Below are 18274 nucleotides of genomic sequence, written 5' to 3'. Positions count from 1 at the left end.
GGCTTCTGTGAGTAGTGTTCTGTTTAGTATATGTAATATGAATATATAAATATTAAAAGTAAACTGAATCAAAGCCAATAAATCACATTTTATTGATTAGCCCATCGGCCGTATCAAAACATTTAGCACATAGACATACATACAACATACAACCCGCGGTACAAAATAAGTTAAAATAAACAAGCTGTTAACAAGATCCCGTTCAGGATTCTGGCCGCCCTTTTTTGTTTTTTTTGGCATAAAGATATAATGAAGTTTATTTGCCAAAAAAAAGAAAAAAGAAACCCAGAATTAAAGTAAAACACATGATTGATCAAATTCAATTGGCAGTTCATATTCCAGAGCTATTAGACTGCTCTTTAAACTACTTCATTCTGATGCTGGCAACTAATAATTTTAACACAACTTAATAAATAGGGAAAATGAGCTGTTTTGTTGCATCTTGAGGATTTAATTTCCTTAATTATAAGGATGTCGATAAATTATTTCACAGAAATCTTTAGATGTCATTTGATCTGCTACCTGAGATGTGCTTTTGCTGTGTCTTTAGCAGTATCTTGAAGTGTCAAGAAATATTTTTAAAAATCAAAACAGATTAAGGAGACGGAAAAATAAAACGAGCCTCTTCAGATCCATGCTGTCCTTGTGCGCAGCGTGCAATGGAGGCGAGAAAGCTAGCATGGTTCATTTGTTCAATTTCTCTCTGAATCAGCCAAGGATGATACTTAGTGGCTTCAACTTCTGACATGTGTTTTTATTATCTTAAAGAGTCCAAAGACAGGAAGTCTACCAATGAAAAAGCCAATACCACCTTGGCTGGTAAGTAGCAAAGCAATTTGCAAAACTATTAGTACTCGTTGTTTACAGATATTTATTCCTAGTTATCTTGGTCGCCAAAGACATATTTATGGGGTGATTGCTATTTGTCTCATCTCTCTGTTTTGATTTATACACTGGAATTATTTCTGCATTTAAAATTAGCACTAGTTTATTAAAGAATCTTCTTTCAAGCAGGTAAACAATATTTATAATATTAAAATGCATGTTGATGCTGAAATGAGCTGATTTTTTCTTTTACTTCCTTTAGTTGGATATGAAATATCTGTCACCCCTCTTGTTGGCCTATGAAGACAGAATGAGAGAAAAGGAAAACTTGATTCTTTCACATGAGGCACGTTGGTAAATGAATTCTTTAGAAATGGTCCATTACAATGTAACAAAATGCTTCTACATCATACTACATATAATATAAACATAAAGAACACTGGGATATACCTTGTATTTTCAGAGTCCATGCTTCCTGGAATCCTCTGCTGAAAATGTCTATCCTCCATCTTTTTAGATTTTTTGCAAACAGTAGATGAGAAAGAAACCTGTTTTTCAACTGAAATATTTTAGGCTGCAAGTGGTGGTTTCCAAGAAACAAGATAGTTACAGATAGAAAAAGATAAAGTGAGGAAGCAAGCTTAACGGCCATCTACTGGGGAAGGAGTGTGGCATATCATTATGTTACCTAGAGCTCTGTCTGCCAACTGAAATGATTTGTAGTTCAGTTTTAACATATTGGCTGCTATTAAAGCGATGAGGCCATAATCATAATTGGGATACATGGAATTCTTGGGATGGCAAGGAGTGTTGAAGAAGGACAAGAAGGTGCTCTGGCTATCGTCACAGAAGATTATGTGCAGTTCTTGTACACCCTGTCCCATGGGATGATGAAAATGTTTGGTCTTGCTAACATAGCTGTTGGAATCACCATAAATTACTGAAGGATGGCTCGTGGGAACAATCACTACGAACTAGCAGTCCAGCTGGGAAGGCCCTTATATGAGGTGGTGGAGGTCACTATAGCTACCACAAAAGACATTTATGTAGCTTTCTAAAAGGATCCAAAAGATGCACTGCGCAGGCCAAACTATTTGTGTGTGTTGATCACTCAAAGACATATAATCACAGGTCAGCAGCCTGTCCTTCCTTCTGGTTCAGTGTACATCAACTTTGCTTCATGCACAAAATTATTACAACTGTGGTGTACAATTACCTTTAGGGTAGGTGTTTAAGGAGCATAAATGAATTTCTTGTTTAGATATCAAAGTTATCTAATTACATTTGCAGTCCCATATCAAAGTTATCTAATTACATTTGCAGATGCAAATACAGGTATAATAAAAATGAAATCCGTAACATTTCTGGCCTCAAGGGTTTTGGTTAAGGGATACTAAGCTCAAATGATGATGGGAACCAGGAAATGTTAACCTTAAAAGAAAATTCCTATTTCTATTTTGTGTTCTTTATATTTTCTTTCTTTCTTTTTTCTTTCTTTTTTCTTTCTTTCAGGAAGACATGAAACTCTTCAAAGCACGAGTTGAAGAGGTAGTGAAGGAAAATGAACAGTTGTACAAGAAGCTAAATAGAAATAGCTCTGTGACGACCAAACAATGGCAAGTGTATTGTTAATGTATGATATTATTAAACTATTTTTGATACCATTCAGGAAAAAAATCTTGATAGGCTTGAACTAAATTAGATTACACAAATGGCTTCTAAAGTATATGCAGATTGTGAATGAAATACGTTAGTTTTTAAAAATATCTATATATGTCCACTGGGAATCTCCGAATTAACATACACCCCCCCCCCCCACACACACACATACATGCATATATTCTTCCATTTAGTGCACCTTTTGTGAAAATATGAGTGACCTTTCATTTTGAAATCCATGTTCTTTCTAGGCAGCAGCTGCAAAGCCAAGCTAAGCTTGTCTTAGAGGAGAACACGGTGCTGATGGAGCAACTTGAAATACAGCAAGCAAAAGCAAAGGACAGCCTCAGTGAACATATTCAAGAAGGTAAAGTACACTGATGGCAGTTTTAGTGCTCATCTTTTTCAGAGCCTGAAAAGAGACAAATCTATAAGCTGATATGAACTGCAAGTGAAAAACTTTTGTGATTCAATGGAACTATTGATAATTGGGACTTGTAATGGGACTTGGGCCCCTGGTGGTGGTGCAGTGTGTTAAAGCGCTGAGCTGCTAAACTTGCAGACCGAAAGGTCCCAGGTTCAAATCCCGGGAGCGGAATGAGCGCCCGCTGTTAGCCTCAGCTCCTGCCAACCTAGCAGTTCGAAAACATGCAAATGTAAGTAGATCAATAGGTACCGCTCCAGCGGGAAGGTAACGGTGCTCCATGCAGTCATGCCGGCCACATGACCTTGGAGGTGTCTACGGACAATGCTGGCTCTTCGGCTTAGAAGTGGAGATGAGCACCAACCCCCAGAGTCGGTCACGACTGGACTTAACGTCAGGGGAAAACCTAACCTAATGGAACTTAGCATTATGCTTAGTATTGTGTTCAGTTGCTGTTAAAGTGGAATATCTAGCCATCATTCCAAAAGTTCCAGAATATTTTACATAGCATCATGTACATAACAACTTGTGTTCAGTTACGTGGCACTATGCATATTAAAGTGTATGGAAAATCTGGGGAAAATAATATGGTGAAATAAAGATGTCAAGTCAGAGAAACTGGACCTTGAAAATATGATGTAGAGACTATGGAACTATACTGCTTTGGTGAGATTTCCATTTCACCGTTTGTATTAATATACATTTAACAAATCTCTTATCGGCATTCAAAATTTTGAAAAATACCACTAATAAGAAGCTATAATGCACACTGGAAGAGTCACTGAGCCAAATTAAGCATGATTTGTAAGGTAATGAAAAATGTCAGCAAACATTAGCAAATTGCACTACTATAGTGATGTGCAATCCATTCGTTTTTTTCCTTAAAGTAAATTGTTTCTTTGCCTGAAACATTTTGTGTTCCTTTCTTTTTTACTATTAAAGTTTCCAAATTAACGAAACAGCTAATGATTTTGGAAGCCAAAAAACAGAGCCAAGAAGAAGACCTGAAAGAATGCCAGAAGCAGCTGGATGACTTACACGCCACATACAAAGAGTTAAAAACAAGTGTTAAAGATCAAATAACTGTAGAGGAACATGATGCTTCAGTAAATAAATTGAAATGGTAAGTGTCTGATAGAAAATAATATAAAAGCGATGCTGCTTGAAAGAGTCCACAACTTACAATTGTGAAATGGGGTGAGCTTCTGTCTGTCAGCTCTAGCTTATGGGGACATGAGATAAGCCTCCCAGTTAACACATCCGGGCATCCCCTGGGCAACATCTCTGTAGACTGCCAATTCTCTCACACCAGAAGTGACTTGCAGTATGCTCTCAAGTCGCCTTTGACACTATAAAAAAATCTACAAACAAAATGGGTTCTGTAGATTTGTTTTTATTGAATTTGTTTGTAAGTCAGAATAGATAGATTTTGAAGTGTAACTCCAGCCTGTGTTTACTGTATTTTGATATTCATTCTGTGAATTTAATATGTGCAGTTCATAGAAATACATTTCAGTATATGTATTTTACATAATGTTTTATGATGATGTTCTTAACTATGTTGTGCCCCACTGCCTTGAGCCTCGAGGAGAAATGATGCTGCTGATAATTATTATTCAAATTTGGCAGTTTCTCAGCCACAGAAAGTAAGAGCTGCCCTTCTGCTTTCAGTATTTCTCTCCTTGAGTAGAGGAAAGCAGTGGCATGAGAATGAGGTGGGAATCCCACAGTATTCAAGCAAAAAAAAAAAGCCTACACAATAAGGGTGTGGATACAATGAAAAATGTGTTATTAGAAATGTGAAGAATGGCCAGATGTAAAAGAGAACTGAGATTCTGCACCTTCAATAGATGTGCAAAAAGGAAATTTGGCTTGTGGGTCTAATCATACAGAAATAATATCTTCTGCATGCTGTCAAAGGTGCAAAAATCTTGCCCTATTTTGCATCTGGCTGCCCTAGTTAGGAGGCATTCTATCACAATTAGAGATGCATTTATCTGGCTTTTATGTAGCTTTGGAAATCACATTGTCAGAATGAATGTTTTGGATCATTCAATTTGATATTGCTATGTTTTATTAAGATAAAATGTCTCTTTCTTAGCCAGATGATTACACACGAAGACATTCCATTGAAATGATTGAATCTAGAGCAGGCCTGGGCCAACTTGGGCCCTCCCTCTAGGTGTTTTGGATTTCAGCTCCCACAATTCCTAACAGCCTGCCAGCTGTTAGAAATTGTGGGGTGTTTTTTTCTCCTGAAAAACAAGAACGGGAGATAAAAAGGGCTGAATTCACACCTTATTCAGCTGATGCTATTTATACGTCTTGAAACCTGCAAGTTAAAACCAAAGGCTTGTTTAATGTCAAGTCAGCCTTGGCCTTTTAATCTGATGGAAGTTGTTTTAGTTACAGTGAAGGCTGAGTGCACAAATCTTCAGACTGCAGAAGGAAATGTTTTTTCTGTGTGCTGTTCAGAGTGGAGCAGAACATTTTCACTGAGTAATATTTACAGCTTTTAACGTCTGCGATAGTAACCTTGTCAGTGGAAATAATGATAATTTCCGTGCCATTTCTAATGGTCCATTTCGATTGGGGAAGTTGTCCTTTTTATGGATGCATGGTTTTTATTCATTCCTCTTTTCTGCAGTCAGCTGCAAGAGGAACAAGAAAGGAGAGAGACTGAAGCCAAGGAATTAATGACAAAACTAGCTTTTGTGCAAGCAGAAAAGAGAAGTCTCCTTATTGAGAAAAATGATTTGGTGGCTGAAAACAAGGTTCTAGAAGCTGAACTGGAAATGGCACAGAAAGCAAAAAGGTTCATCTTTATTTCTTTTTCATTATTGGTTTTGTTTTGGAAAGAAAGGGGAGCCAACAAACCTAATCATTTTCAGTAACTTAGTTGTACAAAACTGAATTTTGCGCTCACATTGGATAATTGAAAGTGTTATACATGACTGCAATATATATTAAATACCAGGGAAAATCTCAGATTTGTTTAAATGAGAGATTTTTTTAGTCTTCATTGTCAAGTAAAAGAAGGTTTGAGGAAATCATTCTTCTGTGTATTGATCCCCATAATAGCGTTTCTGAGACAAAAGGATTGTAGTCTGTCGTTTGTAGCCTTATCTAGATGACACTGTGCTGAAAGTATCTTTTTGAGTAATCGGTTCATGGTAGATTTACATGTAAGAGGAACATGTATGGTTTCTTTCCTGATTGGTTATGACAAGAGTCAAGAAGCTCACAATCTCATTTGAGATGCCAAAACAGACACTAGAAAGGAACAGATGAAGCTGGAAAATCAAACTGTAACAAGCAGTGACAGTACTGTGTTGTTGAAGGCTTTCATGGCTGGAATCATTGGGTTGCTGTGAGTTTTCCAGGCTGTATGGAACAATGTCTCTGGAACATGGCCATACAGACCGGAAAACTCACAGCAACCCAGTGACAACACCATTATATCATCATTATGGTCTTTGAACGTGATGTTGTGGGCCAGAATGATGGGATTGATTATTTCTACTATCCGATGATGATGATGTTTAATTTTTACCCTGCTTTTTCTCCCCACAAAGGAGACTCAGCTCCCTGGAGAAGTTTTCATTGCTGGAATAAGTGTTAATGGCAGTGTGTCATCACTGTTGACACTCTTTATGCCAACATCCTGCACAAAGACAGACTACAATCCATAATAAATAGCAGTTAGTTAGTGTTACTGCAATATAGCCACAAGCCACCTGTACATATTTGTTCTTATTAGTTTTGCAAGATGGCATGTGTACCTCCATAGTTCTAGAGTACACCCACCTTGCTGAAATTGGTCTAATTTTACTGAAGTCATTGTGTGTGTTGAATTGCACTAGAATTGACTGCATTGAAATATTATTGATCTTAAAACTGCTTCCTAAGAAAACATTCTACATTCTTTTTTTAAAACCTCTAGGCAATCTCAGAAGAAAATTGGTCATCTGAAGCAGCAGCTGGAAGAAGCAATGGACAAAGAGATTGTGGCTCATCAATATCTAGCAAATCTGGTCAGTTTGACAGAAAATGTCACTCGAGAACGTGACCAACTTTTAAACCTGGTAATTCTTTTTCAAAAATCACTCTTCTGGTTCAACTAACTTACATTCAGGGACTAAAAGACAGTTTATATTAAGAAATAGTAAAGGGGAGGGACCGGCCATGTGATATAAAATCATGCTGAACCTTGTTTGCACATGCCTTTCTTGGTAAAACCCCCTTGCAAATTTTTTGATGAAGTCGTTTGTTGCTTCAGTCAAATTTCCAGGCTGGTTCTTTTGGAATGGTATTTGGACCTACGAGTCTTACAGATAGATAATAATATGAATTTATATAAAGCAGCTTCATGTATTCCTAATGCAGTCTCCTGAGCACTCACAAACATTGAATTCAGTGTTACAATTTTAAGATCGCAACAGCATTTGCAAATTCAAATATCTCTCCCCTCCTGTTTCTCCTTTAGACCAGTTGTTTGGAAAAAGAGAAGTACGGTGTCCTCAACAAAATAATAGAAGGAAATGTGCGTTTAGGAAGACTGGAGGAGAAAGTAAAGGTGAGTACATTTTATTAGCATTGATATGTGATGTAATATGGTATTTCTCATCTGAGTTTTGTTTATTTTTTGAGAAGTGGAGCCATTAAAAGCTCTGCAGCATTCACATACTTGATGCAGGTTCATTGCTGGCTATTGTGTTTGCATTAGCACCAGCAGATCTGTGATGTACTTGGAAAGTGTATGAGCTATGAAGCTGTTCAACACTGAGTGTGTTTTCCTTTACTGAATACAACTTCCCTCCTTTTGTGGCACTTTCCCTAAAGTTTTGCAGCAAAGAAGAATATGGAAGAGCTGTCTTGTTTTGCAGGCTGTTGCAACTGTTGGGTTTTTAAAGCAATGCTTCTAGAACTTGGAAGGAACACAACCCAGAACATTTGAAAAAAAAATTAGCACTTTGGTATATTAAAAGTACAATTTATTCAGAAAGTAATTGCAAATTGAATTTACTTTTGTGTATTTTTCTTTTTTCCCCTTACAAATGGAGCTTCTGAGCTATAATGCACCTCTTTGATTTTGCCAGTTTATGATAATCCAGGAAAAACAGAACAGAAGAACCCAGCTACATTAATAAAGCATTAAAATAATTTTGTTTCCTCTAGTACTCTATAGTTTTAAGCAAATATAAAGGTGCCATTTCTATAAAAACAACTGAGAAAGGGAAACTAGTTCTTTTCATGGAAATGAGGGTTTTGATTTTTGCTTCATTTATTTATACAAACCCTTTATTTATACAAACCCTCACTATTGATTTTTCCAGATCTGATATGTCATTTTGTCTCATTAAAGCTCACATGCTTACCTTTCCTGTTGAATAGCTTACCATAAGAAGCCCTGTAAAATAAATCCTTCTGTTTCTGAAAACGATAAGGCTTATATAGCCAAACTGTCACTCCCAGCAGACATAAGGGAAAACTCTGCAGCTTTTTTATTAGAACTGGGTGAGGAAAAGGAGTGAAGAAGGGAGAAGATGAGCCTTCAAAGATGCCCATGAGGCAAACTTTGACAACACAGGGTTACAAACATCCAACTTAAAAGCAACTCCTGGTTCCGAACAGGGCCGGACTGGATGGCCTTTGGGGATCATTATTATCATGGAGAAAAAGGGCTCCACTGAAGCTTTATCTCCAATCCTTGTTTCCACAACAAGCCTTTGGGAAACATACTTTCACATTTTAATAGCTCATAATTCCAAAAGGCCTGCAAGTTCTAAATTATAAAATTCCATTTTTTAAAATAAAAAAATTCAGTTCCTATGGGAACAGTCGCACATTCCCTGGCAGAGGCATTGGCAGAAACCATATACCAAACATACAGTGATACTGGAAGGGACGAGACTGACGCAAACAATTCCAAGGGTCACTTTCTGAATCACCAATAAATAGATTCCAAGTGGTAAAGACCCAAAGTAGAAAAATCCAAGCAACCACACTAGTATCCTGGGAATGTGGGTGCAGAATTTAGAGACAAAATCTTGGTCTAGTTGGCTGTGAGAGTTCACAGAGGCTGAGTCAAGACTGTGATCATTTGTGTAATAATCCGAGAGGGTGTTTTGGCTCGGCGTCCTTGCCACAGAGTCTCTCTGGACTTCCATGATTGTTATCACCAAGCAGTTTGACGACCCCTGAGAAGGGCTTGAGGACGCCAGGCTCTTTGGAGTCAAGACGACTTCTTTGCAGTCCGAACTCCGTGCTGTTTTGTCCCTGGCCATGAGTTTGGACATAACGTTTGTGTCATCAGGGAGGCCTTCCACTTCTTCCTGAAGCTCAGTTTCATGGCGGCAGAAAGGGCAGCTTATGCAAAGGGAGCCGTCTCCAACCTGGAGGATTTTGACCAGGCATTTAGCACACACCCGATGGAGGCAGTCCAGGATTTTGGGTTTGCGACTGTGGACACTGAATTTCTGATAACAGATTTTGCACTCCAGCTCATCGTTGGGTGCTTTTTCCTCCCCCTCTGTTGTAGGGCCATCCATCTTTAAAGTAGGCACACTGTAAAATAGAACAGCAGTCAATATTGATAATATTATAATGTAATACAATTTTAAAAAGGTAAAGGTTTTCCCCTGACGTTAAGTCCAGTCGTGACCGACTCTGGGGGTTGGTGCTCATCTCCATTTCTAAGCCGAAGAGTCGGCGTTGTCCGTAGACACCTCCCAGGTCATGTGACTGGCATGACTGCATGGAGCGCAGTCATATAATATAATTTTTAATTATATTATATTATATATTAACTAGCTGTGCCTGGCCACGCATTGCTGTGGTGGTGTTGGTGAGAAATTGTTGAGGTAGTGGTGGTATTGAATGTCTGTTGTATGGTTGTCTTTATGTTTAGTATGCACACTGAAATGGATTATACGGCAGTGTGGAGTCAAGATAATCGTGTTCAAAGCAGATAATATAAGATTCTAAATGGGTTATATAGCTGTGTGGAAGGGCCTTGAGTCTACACTGCCATATAATCCAGTTAAAATCTGATAATCTGTGGAAGAGGCCTAAGAGGCTTAGTTTAGCCTTCAAACTGGCAGCAATTGGATAAAAACTATTATTCCTCTCCCTGTAATTAGGACTTTATTTTTCTTTTCTTTTTTGTTGTATCAACCTAGAGCCGTGAATGGTGGGTTGTGTTGTCAAATTTCGAGGTTGGGGGGCCTGTAATTTTGTTGTTTTGTCCGCTGCCCTGATGCCATCACTCTTTTATATATATAGAATATATATATATATATAAACAAACATGTACCTTCCTGCTGGAGCGGTACCTATTGATCTACTCACATTTGCATGTTTTCGAACTGCTAGGTTGGCAGGAGCTGGGGCTAACAGCGGGCGCTCATTCCGCTCCCAGGATTTGAACCTGGCACCTTTTGGTCCGCAAGTTCAGCAGCTCAGCGCTTTAACGCACTGTGCCACCAGGGGCAATATTATACTAATAATAATAATATAATATTAATTATATAATATTAAATGTAATATATTATATATATTAAATGTAATATGTAATATTACTAATAATATTACCATATAATAATATTGTACAATATAGTAATTTAATGCTTATATTGTGCTATGCTAATAATATATTGTATGTACATTTGATTTGTAAGCTGCTCTGAGTCCCCTTCGGGGTGAGAAGAGCGGGATATAAATAAATAAATAAAATTCCCACATACCTTTAATAATGACTTCTTGATTAAACATTATCATTAATGTATTTATTATAGCTGCTTTTAGTTACAGATAACAAAACTGGAAGAATAGTTAAATTAATCGTTATCTCATCTCATTATGAGTTTTCAATTTTTTCCATTTTTTTCATTGTTTTATTGTTCAGATTAGATTGTATAGGATGTTGCTTCCCCAATTCACAGGTAATAAGATTATTTTGCCACCTTGTTGAATATCTGAATAGTTCTTCCTATAACCTTTTGCCCAAGAGAGCCAAGCAATAATTTGAACCCAGATTTCCAAATGCAAAGCCATTCCACAGTGCCCTCTGTGCCACTGCATTTTATATAATGTTCTGTTCTCGTGTATATATACAGTCGCTTTTGTTATTTTGATTTTGCCAATTTGAAATAAGAATTTATCAGACAAATACATTCCTCCTCTTTGTGTCAAAAGTACAGTTTGAAAGACTTTATTTTTTAAAAAACACCCTCCTTTTGTGAGCTCTTTTCCCAGTAATTTCTTTGGGGGGGGGGGCATCTATAGAAAAGCACCTACTTCATGCTTCGGCTGCAGCCTTATGTGGGAGTAAGTCTCACCAAACTCAGAGAGGCATAGTGACAAGTAGCAATTACTCATTTGGAATATTTAGCTACTGCTTTTATGTATCAACATGAAAAAGAAGGGAATACACACACATTCTGGTGGCTGCAAAGCATTTGCCTTTGGGTTGAGGATATAACCCAGAGACTAGTTATGACAGTTAGTACAATCCAATTTTGACAAGTATTTGGAGTTTGCTTTTCCTGGAAGAGAAATCTTTATTCTCATGAACAAATACTCCTGTAATGTTGTACTTGCCACCTGAGCTCATTGAGAGAAGGCTTCTCAGTTGTTCATTTTAATGCCAATATATATTTAAGGTTATTCAACAACAGTGTTACTTATGACTGAAAACAAGTTCTGAATAGAGGCTCTCTGTAACACATCTTGGTTTGTTAAAGATGCATGGCTTGAAGCTCGAAGGATTTGACAGGTAAATGTGCAACTGTGCCTTCTGCAGTTTTCCCTGGCTTGCCTGAGCAGAGGTTTTATTTATTTCTGACCATACTTTCCTAATAAACAGAAAGGTTCAGCCTTGGCTCACCCCATCACCTTCACGTTGGGTGTTGTTGCATCTGTTATGAAAGTTTGTAAATAATTAGGTCTTCATCTCCAAAGTACTTTAATCTAGAGCAGGGGTCCCCAAACTAAGGCCCGGGGGTCATTTACCTGGCCCCCGCCCTCAGTTTTATAATATATATGTTTTATATCAGTTTTAATAATATATTGTATATACATATAATATTGATAAAAATATTATAATGTTATGCAATATAATACTACTAATAATACCATATAATAATATTAATTTTATATTATATATTACATATAATATTACAGTACAGTGGTACAGTATAGTGCGGACCAAAAGGTCCCAGGTTCAAATCCCGGGAGCGGAGTGAGCGCCCGCTGTTAGCCCCAGCTCCTGCCAACCTAGCAGTTCGAAAACATGCAAATGTGAGTAGATCAATAGGTACTGCTCCGGCTGGAAGGTAACAGTGCTCCATGCAGTCATGCCGGCCACATGACCTTGGAGGTGTCTATGGACAACGCCGGCTCTTCAGCTTAGAAATGGAGATGAGCACCAACCCCCAGAGTCGGTCACGACTGGACTTAACGTCAGGGGAAACCTTTACCTTTACCTTATAGTGGTATAGTTCAATATAGTAATATATAATGCTAATATTGTGCTATGCTAATAATATAATACATTGTTTGTACATACAGCTGCTCTGAGTCACCTTCGGGCTGAGAAGGGTGGAATATAAATGTAGTAAATAAAGGTAGTAAATAAATAAATAAATAATTTTAGACTTAGGCTCGCCCAAAGTCTGGAATGTCTTGAAGGCACACAACAACAACAATCATAATTAACTTGACTATCTCATTGGCCAGTAGCAGGCCCATACTTTCCATTGAAATCCTGATAGGTTTATGTTGGTTAAAATTGTTTTCATTTTTAAATATTGTATTGTTCTTTAATTGTTATTGTTGTATTGCACTACAAATAAGACATATGCAGTGTGCATAGGAATTTGTTCGTATTTTTTTTTCAACTGATAATTCGGCCCCTCAACAGTCTGAAGGATTGTGGACCGGCCCTCTGCTTTAAAAGTTTGAGGACCCCTGATCTAGAGAGTATCTCTGTCCTGCATGAACAGAACAGAATATTTTTATTTCGGTCAATGACCACCACCTGTCCTACGTGTTCTCTCCTGGATGCACTCTGGATGTTCTCTCCTGGATCATTTAGGCACTACATTCCTCAGAAATCAATTTCTTAATGTCCCCATTGAAATATTCAATATACGGTAATTACTGTATATACTCAAGTTTATTTATGTTGTACTTTGAAATGGTCATATGACTGGCCAAACAAATAAATTATTATTATTATTATTATTATTATTATTATTATTATTATTATTATTATTGTATATACTCAAGTATAAGCTGACCCAAATATAAGCCGAGGTACCTAATTTTACCACAAAAAAACTGGGAAAACATTGGCTCAAGTATAAGCTGAGAACGGTAAATTTCAGAAATAAAAATAGATACCAGTAAAATTACATTAATTGAGGAATCAGTAGTTTAAATGTTTTTGAATATTTGCATGAAACTGTAATTTAAGTTAAGACTGTTCAACTCTAATTATTCTCATCTTTTTTATGTAAATGTGCTTATGTATTCTTTTCATCGTAATAGAGTAAAATAATACATTTAATAACAATAATAATACCAGAGTGAAATAATAAATGTATGAATAATAAAAAATAGAGTAAAATAAATGTAATAGTAACAATAATAATAGAGTAAAATAATAAATGTAATAATACCAATTATAGAGAAAAAGAATAAATGTACCATATATACTCGAGTATAAGCCGACCCAAATATAAGCCAACCAGGACCCTCACCTGAGTATAAGCCGAGGGGAGCTTTTTCAGCCCTAAAAAGGGCTGAAAAACTTGGCTTATACTCGAGTATATATGGTATATTCATGGTAGATTGTGAATATTAAAGTAGGTTGCAACACATTGTGTCTTATGAATGAGAGTACGTTACATAAAGTAATTGTACATTTGCAAATATTTCTATGGCCTTTAGTTTTATTAAAACATGTAAAAGAGAAACAAGAACCACAACCAAGTATCCAAGAAGTACCATAGGAAAGTAATCTCAACAGGAGGAAAAATAGCAAGTGGTCATCTTAGACTACTTCTTGTTTATCTCGAGAATACATTGCAGTAAGTGCCCATTATTGGTGGGAGAGCAATGAAAAGGATTGATTGAGTTGCTGTGAGTTTTTCAGGCTGTATGGCCATGTTCCAGAAGCTTTATGTTTTGTCCACATCTGTGGCAGGCATCCTCAGAGGTTGTGAGGTTTCATGTAAATATTGAATAGCAGGGGAGGCCCTTTCAATAGGACCATGGACAGCAGCAGTCACCAATAGTGTCGGAAATACTTCCAAGGTGACCTGGAACCATTGTCGCTAAATGGCACCAAAGTCCACCCCAGCCAGCCAGATAGTAATAATAATAATAATAATAATAATAATAATAATAATAATAATAATAATAATAATAATTTGGACAGAAAAACAAGAAAACTCATGACCATTCATCATTCACTGCACCCTCGCAGTGATGTTGACCGGCTATATCTGCCTAGAAGATCAGGGGGCAGAGGACTCTTACAAATAAAACAAGCAGTCAAAGAAGAAGAACATGCCCTGGCAGAATATGTAAAGCAAAGTGAAGAACCTGCTTTGATTGAAGTCAAAAATCAGAAATTCCTCAAAGCACAGCAGACAAAAAACCAGTACAAGAAAGCTGCACTGCAAACTAGAGCTGACAACTGGCACAACAAAACATTGCATGGAAAGTTCCTTGACAAAATTGAAGGAAAAACTGATAAGAAGACCTGGCTCTGGCTCACGAATGGGACCCTGAAGAAGGAGACAGAAGGCCTGATCCTTGCAGCCCAGGAGCAAGCCACCAGGACAAAGGCAAATAAAGCCAAGATCGAAAAATCAGCTGATGACCCAAAATGCAGACTGTGCAAGGAAACCGATGAAACCATTGATCATATCCTCAGCTGCTGTAAGAAAATTGCACAGACAGACTACAAACAGAGGCACAACTATGTGGCCCAAATGATTCATTGGAACTTATGCCTCAAGTACCACCTCCCAGCAGCAAAGAACTGGTGGGATCACAAACCTGCAAAAGTATTGGAAAATGAGCACGCAAAGATACTGTGGGACTTCCGAATCCAGACTGACAAAGTTCTGGAACACAACACACCAGACATCACAGTTGTGGAGAAGAAAAAGGTTTGGATCATTGATGTCGCCATCCCAGGTGACAGTCGCATTGATGAAAAACAACAGGAAAAACTCAGCTGCTCTCAGGACCTCAAGATTGAACTTCAAAGACTCTGGCAGAAACCAGTGCAGGTGGTCCCAGTGGTGATGGGCACATTGGGTGCCGTGCCAAAAGATCTCAGCCGGCATTTGGAAACAATAGACATTGACAAAATTACGATCTGCCAACTGCAAAAGGCCACCCTACTGGGATTTGCACGCATCATCCGAAAATACATCACACAGTCCTAGACACTTGGGAAGTGTTCGACTTGTGATTTTGTGATATGAAATCCAGCATATCTATCTGAACCTGAGTTTCCAGTACCCATTCAAGCTACATCCCCCAGTAAGGCATTTTCAAGACTAGAAAGACGGTTATCTCAGCAAACCTTCCTTCTCATGTGTTTTTTTGTGGTTAGTCTGATTCAATTTGTCCTTTTACTTTGACAGGTACAGAATAGAAAAGAGAATAGAGATGGGCTTTGTGGATAGATGAAATGTTCAGGTCGACAAACCTGTCCAGTTTGATTACGGGTGGCTTTAGGTGATGCCATATGACATTCCTTGGGGATTTCTAGAGGCAAAAGAAAAACAGAAGTACCATAGAAGGCATATTTGCCATTTTTTAAAAATAGAAAAGGCATATTGTACCACAGAACAGACAGGGGATTTTGCTGTGCAGCAAAGCTAACACGGTGGTTAAGCAACGGCACAGCTTATTTGTTATAGTCTCTTTACGATAAGGGGGTGTAGTATTCACCCAGATATAATGTATAGCTGTTGAAATTTCTTCCCTAAATAATAATGCCTGTGCAAAGCCCTAGAAGCTGATCCAATACATTTTAGTTTACACAGAGAGCAGAATATCATTGGTAACAGCAATGTTTATGCCAGATCTACTTGTCATTGTCCAGTTGCTTTTCTGTTATGAAACCCCCTTCCCAGAGAGTTTTAACTAATCCTGCCTTTATTTGCTTTCTTGTATAAGATTACCAGGTTAATTTGGATTTCCTTTTTAATGCTACATGAGTTTTATAAAAGCTTTGAAACCAGCAACCATTTAAACCAGAATTGCTGGCTACTACCACAAGCCAGTTTGTTTTGAATTCTCCAACATGTGAAAGGATGGGTGCTTTGTTTTGTAACTTGTACATATAAAATATGACTAGCTGTGCCCGGCCATGCGTTGCTGTGGCGTAGTCTGGTGGTTAGGATCCCTCTGCTTAGGAAGCAGCCTGGCTTTGAAGCTGCAAGGCTGTTCAGTGCTATTCAAGTTGGTAAGCAATTGGGGGTTTTCTGTTATTTGGACTTTATTTTTCTAGGTTTTTTATTGAAAGACATAGATTGGATGACTGTGTCTTTTGTGGCCAAATTTGGTGTGATTTGGTTCAGTGGTTTTGTTGTTTACTCCATGGGAAAAACACACACTACATTTTTATATATATAGACTAGCTGTGCCCGGCCACGTGTTGCTGTGGCGAAGTATGGTGATATGGGAAATAAAGTATCTTATATTATCTGCTTAGAACTGGATTATATGAGGCCCCTTCTACACAGCTGTATAAAATGCACACTGAAGTGGATTATATGGCAGTGTGGAGTCAAGATAATCCAGTGCCAAGCAGATAATATAAGATTATAAATGGGTTATATAGCTGTGTGGAAGGGCCTTGAGTCTGCACTGCCATATAATCCAGTTAAAATCAGATAATCTGTATTTTGTAGGCAGTGTGGAAGAGGCCTAAGTGAGGCCTAACTCTGCCTGTCCCCTGGGCTGAGTGGGTTGCTAGGAGACCAAGTGGGCGGAGCTTAGCCTTCTAACTGGCAGCAATTGGCAAAAAACAATAATTCCTCTCCCTCTAATTAGGACTTTATTTTTCTTTTCTTTTTTTTGTATGAACGTAGAGGCATGGATGAGGGGTTGTGCTGCCAAGTTTAGTGTTTCTGGAATGTGTTGTTTTGTTGTTTTGTCCTAGGCCGAAATGTCATTACCCTTTTATATATAGATAGATAGATAGGGGATGGCATTTAATTTTAGTGTACGATGTGCAATGACAATAAAGTTATTCTATTTCTATTATGGGCCTCACAGTATTCCAAAATACCCACAATGCGTCTAGTGTTGTGTCTTGGATATCTCTTTGGTAGAAAACCTGCCGGATCCTCCCTTAATATAGTTTGTAAAACCTTTGATCAGTCTCCTTGTTAAAAATGGCATCAACAATTTTATAGTCAGTAATATTCAACAGATAATTTGACCTACGATCTTTTGAATCTCTTAGATCACAGTTGTCTTTAGGAAATAAAGTTATTACTCTGTTACCAGGAATTTAGTAATTTATTCCTTAATGGGATGGTTATGGTTGGCACAATTACCAGTATTGTTTTTGTCTCTAACAGGCATGGGCCAACTTTGGCCCTCCAGGTGTTTTGGACTACAACTCCCACAATTCCTAACAGCCTACCGGCTGTTAGGAATTGTGGGAGTTGTAGTCCAAAACACCTGGAGGGCCAAAGTTGGCCCATGCTGGAGCTATAAGCAACATGGGTTTAAAGTCTGGCTTGATTTCTTGGCAAGACTGTTTACAAAGTGAAGCATAAAAATAGCACCGTATTCCCATGCAGTAGCATCTTTGTGAAAAGTGCATGCAGTCGAAAGAAGGACCAGGTTATTTCCAACCTACCCGATTTGTTCTTTAAACCAGCCATCCCACGTTCGAGAAGGAAGCCGCGGTGGGAAAATGCCTCCATCCTTCTGGTTGTGACCTGGCGGCGTGGAAGCGATCCCAATAACGCTTCTAACGGGATCCTGTTTGAACTCTCACAGGTGTATAAGCAGACAGCTGCCGGGAAGCTGGGAGACATCAGCCTCAAGGCGACGGAACAGGAGGAGGAATTTGCGGGGAAGGCTGCTCAGTTCCAGCGAGAGATGAAGCACCTGCAGCAGATGCTGAAGGAGAAGCAGGAAGCCCTTGATGAAGCGCTGCAGCAGAAAAGGTAAGTCAGCCCAGCCTTGAGATCTGGCTGGTGAAAGGGAGGCATTCGCTCTGAATCCTCTGCCTGAGAGCCCCACCTGGTGTGCCGTCGCTGCATTTGTTTTCATGTCTCTCTGCTGGATTGAAAACACCGACTGGTCTCCTTCTCTGAACTT

General features: G+C 38.3%; 2 protein-coding genes across 5 annotated transcripts in view; one reads left to right on the top strand and one right to left on the bottom strand.

The window, feature by feature from the left end:
* cep89 (centrosomal protein 89) overlaps positions 1-18274 on the top strand; it is a 31594-nt gene that overhangs the window by 7881 nt on the left and 5439 nt on the right. For 2 of the 4 annotated variants that reach the window (XM_062961920.1, XM_062961922.1), the window contains 9 exons: positions 769-819; positions 1088-1171; positions 2338-2445; positions 2740-2851; positions 3851-4031; positions 5556-5723; positions 6852-6993; positions 7395-7484; positions 17951-18120. In XM_062961920.1, coding sequence (XP_062817990.1) covers positions 769-819; positions 1088-1171; positions 2338-2445; positions 2740-2851; positions 3851-4031; positions 5556-5723; positions 6852-6993; positions 7395-7484; positions 17951-18120 — 1106 coding nt within the window. Of the gene's footprint in view, positions 1-768; positions 820-1087; positions 1176-2337; positions 2446-2739; positions 2852-3850; positions 4032-5555; positions 5724-6851; positions 6994-7394; positions 7485-7971; positions 8075-17950; positions 18121-18274 lie in introns of those variants that run through there. The other 2 variants (XM_062961921.1, XM_062961923.1) reach the window with 2 other exon arrangements.
* Positions 69-17952, bottom strand: LOC103280700 (E3 ubiquitin-protein ligase RNF182). Its single transcript, XM_062961928.1, has 2 exons — positions 17808-17952; positions 69-9475 (listed from the first exon to the last, which is right to left on the bottom strand). The coding sequence occupies exon 2, from the start codon at positions 9457-9459 to the stop codon at positions 8731-8733; it is 729 nt and encodes a 242-aa protein (XP_062817998.1). The 5' UTR covers positions 9460-9475; positions 17808-17952; the 3' UTR covers positions 69-8730.

Source organism: Anolis carolinensis, unplaced genomic scaffold, assembly GCF_035594765.1.
Source record: "Anolis carolinensis isolate JA03-04 unplaced genomic scaffold, rAnoCar3.1.pri scaffold_9, whole genome shotgun sequence".
NCBI classification, from domain to species: Eukaryota; Metazoa; Chordata; class Lepidosauria; order Squamata; family Dactyloidae; genus Anolis; species Anolis carolinensis.
This window is presented reverse-complemented; position numbering and strand designations above follow the sequence as displayed.

What these genes read in the sequence shown, in the direction of transcription:
- LOC103280700 (XM_062961928.1), bottom strand. Translation starts at nt 9,459, where the DNA reads ATGGATGGCCCTACAACAGAGGGGGAGGAAAAAGCACCCAACGATGAG.